Genomic DNA, 6,000 nt, shown 5'->3' on the forward strand with positions numbered 1-6,000 from the left:
GCAACTAGTAGCACGCTGCTCACAAACCCCATTTAACTGCTCGGCCTCCTGAAAGAGCCAGAGTTCATTCTTGTGCTGAGTCAGTAAGCCTACTGTTAAAGGAGCTGTGGCAGCCTCTGCCCGCCAGCAAACAGAGCCCATCCAAAAAAATGTGGTCACTAAAGTAGCCGTGCTCAACTCCACTCTCCTGGTCTGGAATATCTTTCTAAACTCAGGTTTTATATGGATGTATTTGCCCCATGTTGGGTGCCAATAGCTTAGGCATATTCTTTGCTAACTCTTAACCCATTTCTATTAATCTGTATATCACTATGAGGTTATGGCCTTCCGGCAAGGTTCCAACATGCTCCAGAGGGCATCTTTTTCCTTCGGCAGCTATGTGGCGTCTCTCTGACTCTGCCTACTTTCTTCTCCATCTCTGCTTGGTATTCCCACCTTGCTAGAAGTAAGCTTAGTGATTCCAAGTAGCTTCTTTATTCATTAACCAATAAAAACAACACATCTACAGAAGGGCTTCCCACATCAATAAACGATCTTTGGATTTTCAAGACAGGGCTTCTCTTTGTAGCCCTAGGTCTTGGCACTCACTCTGTAGACCAGGCTGGCCTCAAACTCACAGAGATCTGCCCATCTCTGCCTTCCAGGTGCTGGGATTAAAGGTGTGCACCACCACTGTCCAGCTCTAATAAAATAGCTTTAAATTATTTGACTTGTACTACTAAAAAGACAGACACTATTGTCAAGTAGCATGGGGGAGAGGCTGATTCTGAGGTCTATTCAATGGGTTTCATGTGTATAACTCATTCCTCTCTGTATCTGGGTTCTATGATCCTAACTGTTTCAAATGCTCGTTTCTCTGATGAGATCATTGCATTCTGTTCACTGACTTTTCAACTTTACCTCCTTTCCTTGGTGTTATCTCTGGATAACTGAAATTATAGTTTTAACAGTACATATTATCTATACATTTCTTGAATGATCTTGTTCTTTCATTTTGCATCTTCCAATGTATCTGCTGTATCTTGTTTGCTAAGACTAGGATTGTTTGCAGGAGAAGTCAAATAGAGTTACTATCACTAATAGTTTCTGTTTACCTTCATGTCCTGATTTTTGAGCCTGTATTAACTACAGGACTAGAAGAATTTATGATGGAAAATATCTCTGTACAACCAGAGCCTAAGGTAAGCTGGATTGCCTTTGCTTCTGTACATATTGCGTGAGTGTACAATGATATATATGTGCATGTATATGTACATGTACACATATGTATATGTAAATATATACACCTAAGCACGTGCCTATATTTGCATTTACATTAATAACATAGTTTAGAAATTTCTCACTGAGGTTTGACTTATTCATGTTTTAACTATATAGCTCACTTTTTTGAGATACAGACATTCGTATGTCATCACTTATGTTAATACTTTAAAATGTTCCATTTTATGCCCTTTCCCACGCTACTGGGACTGCCGATCCCCCAGCACTGGGGTTACAGATAGCTGCCCCTGTGCCCCACTTTTATATGGTGCTGGGATCTAAAGTCAAGTCTTCATTCTGTGAAACTAGAATTCTACTCACTGGACCATTTTCCCTGCCAGAAGATACCCTCCCTTCCTCCTTCCTCCCTCCTTCTGCACTGGGCACTGAACCCATGGCTTTGTACACACTAGGTGTTCTGACTGCTTGGTGTCAACTTGACACAGGTAAAATCATTTGAGAGGAGGGAGTTTCAATTGAGAAAATGCCTTTATAAGACTGGGCTGTAGCCAAGCCTGTAGGGTACTTTCTTTTCTTTTTTTTATAGAGAATAGGATTTAATATACATGAAGCCCAGTAAAATTATTTTTCAGAACCTAAAAATAATAAAAACCTAGTCATATATAAATGGATATAAATATAATGAGATTTGAATAGTGAATATTTTGAATATTCTTTTGAATATTTGTTTTTTTAATTTATTTATTTATTAAAAATTTCCACCTCCTCCCCTTCCATTTCCCTTCTCCTCCCCCTCCCTCTCCCTCTGCAGTCCTAAGAGAAGTCAGGGTGCCCTGCCCTGTGGGAAGTCCAAGGCCCTCCCCCCTCCATCCAGGTCTAGGAAGGTGTGCATCCAAACAGATTAGGCTCCCAAAAAGCCAGTACATGCAGTAGAATCAAAACCCAGGGCCATTATTATTGGCTTCACAGTCAGCCCTCATTGTCAGCCACATTCAGAGGGTCCGGTTTGATCACATGCTCGTTCAGTCCCAGTCCAACTGGCCTTGGTGAGCTCCCATTAGATCAGTCCCACCGTCTCTGTGGGTGGGCGCACCCCTCGCGGTTAGTGATTGATGACAGGGCCCAAGCTGTTGAAGATGGTACACCTGTGGACTGGCAGTTCTGGGTTATATAAGGAAGCAGCCTGAGCAAGCCATGGGGAGCGAGCCATGGGGAGCGAGCCAGGGAGCAGCACCCTCCGTGGCCTCTGCTTTAGCTCCTGCCTTTGGGTTCCTGTCCTGACTTCTTCAGTGATGGACTGTGGTGTGGAAGTGGAAGCCACTCTCCTCCCCAGCTTGCTCTGCTCGTGGGTTCCATCACAGCAACACTAATCCTAAAACCCTAGGCAAGCGCTCTACCAGCGATCCACTCCCCGTCTTGTCTTTGGATCCATTTGGTTGGTTTCATTATATGCTGTACAGAAGTTTTCTACAACAGCCATTCCAGTTTGGGCTTTTTATACCCTCTCAGCAGTATCCAGTTGCTCCCGTGGTTGTCTGATGTCTAGGAGGGCTGTTTGTCATTTCAGATTTTTGAAGACATGGCTGTGTACTTCACAGAGCAGGAGCTGGCCAGCTTGACACTTGACCAGAAGGCTGTGTACAAGGATGTGGTGCTTGAGAACTTCACACACATGGCTTTACTGGGTAAGGTTTCTGGGCCTCAGATTGAACGGCTTGCTTACAGTTATTAGCCAACTTGAAATGGTAAATGTGTAGCTCATTTTGCGAGTCACTGCATGTAATCTGTCATGACAGTGTGTGTGTGTGTGTGTGTGTGTTAAGGGCCTTGCAGATCGATGTCAGGCAGGTTCTGAAACTGAGTCACATCCTTAACTGTGCTCCTATTTCAGTGCCTTTTCAGCTTGCAAGAAAATGTTTTTAATGTTTTAGTCATACATAATGGATCTCATTATGACATTCCATACACGAGTAAATTTATTTTTGGTCTTATTCTCTACCCTATAGCCCTCACACAGCCCGCACTACCATTTGCCTTCCCAACTCTCCCCATTTGCTTTCAGTTTTGGAACTTTTTGTGTGTGCCTGAGTTTGTGCTTTGTACATTACAATGCTTTTATTTAGAGGGATATTCAGATTAAACTTTGGTTATGTGTGTATTGTCACTTTTGTGCTTTCCCAGCTTTGCATGTACACACTTGGTATAGTGTTATCTGTGTGGTAACAAATAGAACAAGGAAACTATTTTTGCATTTCATGATGACATTAAAATTGAAAAAATATTTTATATTGAAATATGTAAAGGTAGCTTACAGGCACTGACTTTTCCTCCCCTTTAGGTTACCTCGCAAAAGTAAGACAATATGTTCAAATGACCGCCGAAGCAGAGTCATCCAGGGTGAAGGCCTTTCTCTGAGTCAGCTGTGCTGGAAGACGGGTAAAGGAGGCGAGGTCAGAGCCATGGCACTGCTGCCAAGTGAAGTGTTTTCTGTAGCCAGGCGTATTTCCAGCCAAGTAGATACATTATTGCTCTTAGTTCATTAAAGTTGTGCATTATAATGTACAAAGCAGACACTTGAGTCCTCTTTAAACAGCTTGATGAAGATAGAATTCACAAACCATACACTTACTTAAAGTGAAACAAAAAATATTTTTTCAGCAGGCAAAGAAAGATTATACGGGGGTAGAAACGGGCTTTCAGGATTAGTCAGCGAGCTGCAGAATGTGACATCTAGCTCATTTCAAGTTTGGGCTGGAGTCCAGAGAAAAAGAAGTTCCTTTGACCAAATGGTGTGAATACTGACACAGAATTCCACAAATTGATCTTAAGACTCTGAAGCTAAGCTTTTCCAGAGGAATACTCAGAATTGAAGGTAGCACTGGATGCTACGGTCTCTTAACAAAGTTTGGATTAACTGAGAAGTCAAGGGCTGTGACAAAATTCTGAGCTAGCCCTCGTCTCCTTCTGTGTGTTCTTTATAAAGTATTATTCTGCAGAATCCGTTTGACTGGCTGCTGTTGTTCAGAGTGTCGTATCCCCAAGTCCAGCTCTGCTCCTTCCCTCCGGTTCTGACACAGTTGGGAGTTAGGTGTAGTTATATCTCTTTCCCAGCTTACTTGGTAAGTTGAGGCAGGAGGATTATTTGAACTCACTTGTTTAAGACCAGTCTAGACAATGTAACCACCCCCACACCCTTGGTCAAAAAAAGCCCCCCCCCCCACCAAAAAAAAACCAAAATAAAACAAAACAAAAAAAACTTTTGAACTAAGTTTAAAATTTAAAAAAAAGCAGAACAAAAAGTTAAAATCACAGGACAGTGAAGTACCACCCAATGCCGTGGACACCGGGAGCTGTACACCCTTGGGCCTAAGGGTGGACACCACTACAAAGAAATATGTGAAGGAAAGCAGGCAAGTTATTAAAACAGCCCACTCTTGAGAGGGGGACTGGAGAGGTGGTGGCAGTGGCAGGAATTGCCCCCTGGGCATTGGGGGATGTGGCAGTTCCAGTTTCCTGCCCTCATGGAGCTTGGAGTTGCTGAAGACATTCAGACAGGCAGTAGCGATAAGCAGGGTTGACTCAGTGCCAAAAAAGACTGACTTGAGTGAGATTCGGCTTTCAGCACTTCTTACTGGACGCCTGTGCATGAGAGACACTGGAGAGGCTGGCGCAGGCAGGGTGGGCACCACTGTGATCAAAAGCATGGTGGAGAGAAGGCAGAGAAAGAAATGGATCCGTTGGAGCCCATGAAGAGAGGATGAACAGGCAAAATGCGAGAGTGGAGAGAAGCAGCCTGATGTGAGCAGCCAGCGCTACCTGAGGCCGTGGAAATGGCTGGGCCTGTGCTGCCTCAAGGGCCATGTTTGTTTGGGTCCCTGCCCTGCAGTAGCAAGGGCCTGGGTCAATGTCTGGGACCATCATAGCTTCATACCTACTCTGGGTTGCCATCCAGGGCCATGTTGATGTCCAAGGACTACACAGGGTTGCCCCTTGGCCCCCAGCATGCCTGGGCATCGTGGAAGAGCTGGTCCTACCCCTTGTTGACTGCAGCACTCGGGAGAGATGCCCTGCACCTTGCCTGGGCAGCATGGTAGTGCTGGCCCTGGTGGTGTGGGCACAGAAGAGCTGACCCCACCCCAGCCCATGGGAGAGCTGGCCTTGGTGGTATGAATGCAGGAGAACTGGCTGATGACCAACTCAACAACCACCCAGGCCCAGATCGAGGGCTTTGAGTTGATCCACCCCAACTCTACCCATCTAAGAACTGCTGGATCATGTGAAGGGGCCTGCCCTACAGAACTGAGGCTGCAGGATCTCCACGACACAGGGAAGCAACAGGATATCTGAGAGGAGTCTCAGTGAGGATCCAATATTGATGGTGTAGTGGAAACCAGAAACGACTCAGTGGAACGAATGAACATTTGCAAGCAAAGCCGTTTGGGCAAAACCAAGACACCACGGTTTCCACGGCGACAATTCTTTTTCATCTTTTATTTTTCATTGTTCATTGCAGAGGAGATCGCAAGAGTAGAGGACAGATAGAGAGGGGTGGGGAGATGAGTGGCATTAGAGCACGTGATGTTAAATTCACAAAGAATCAATAAAAAGCTTTTTTTAAGTTAAAAAAGTACCTACTGGTATCTATGCATATTTATTCCAAATCCCCAAGGAGCCATATATCTTCATACTTGTTCTGCATTTAGGTATCTATAGTGTTGAGAATCACTTCATTTAGTTTAAAATATATTGTTTTGGAAGACTATTGTGAATGAACATTTA

The 6,000-nt window shown here is 44.3% G+C and overlaps 1 protein-coding gene across 13 annotated transcripts in view; it reads left to right on the forward strand.

Moving 5' to 3' along the window:
* Krbox1 (KRAB box domain containing 1) overlaps window positions 1-5,787 on the forward strand; it is a 23,649-nt gene extending 17,862 nt beyond the window's left edge. For 8 of the 13 annotated variants that reach the window (XR_005284782.1, XR_005284785.1, XM_038324359.1 and 5 more), the window contains 3 exons: window positions 1,132-1,181; window positions 2,789-2,906; window positions 3,560-5,787. Coding sequence is in view for 10 of the 13 variants with exons in the window: in XM_038324359.1 (XP_038180287.1) it covers window positions 1,132-1,181; window positions 2,789-2,906; window positions 3,560-3,636 (245 nt within the window). In the remaining 3 variants the exon portion in view is untranslated. Of the gene's footprint in view, window positions 1-1,115; window positions 1,182-2,788; window positions 2,907-3,559 lie in introns of all 13 variants that reach the window. The other 5 variants (XM_042054807.1, XM_042054810.1, XM_042054809.1 and 2 more) reach the window with 2 other exon arrangements.
* The last annotated feature ends 213 nt before the right edge of the window (window positions 5,788-6,000 follow it).

This window comes from Arvicola amphibius, chromosome 3, assembly GCF_903992535.2.
Source record: "Arvicola amphibius chromosome 3, mArvAmp1.2, whole genome shotgun sequence".
In the NCBI taxonomy this organism is placed as follows: Eukaryota; Metazoa; Chordata; class Mammalia; order Rodentia; family Cricetidae; genus Arvicola; species Arvicola amphibius.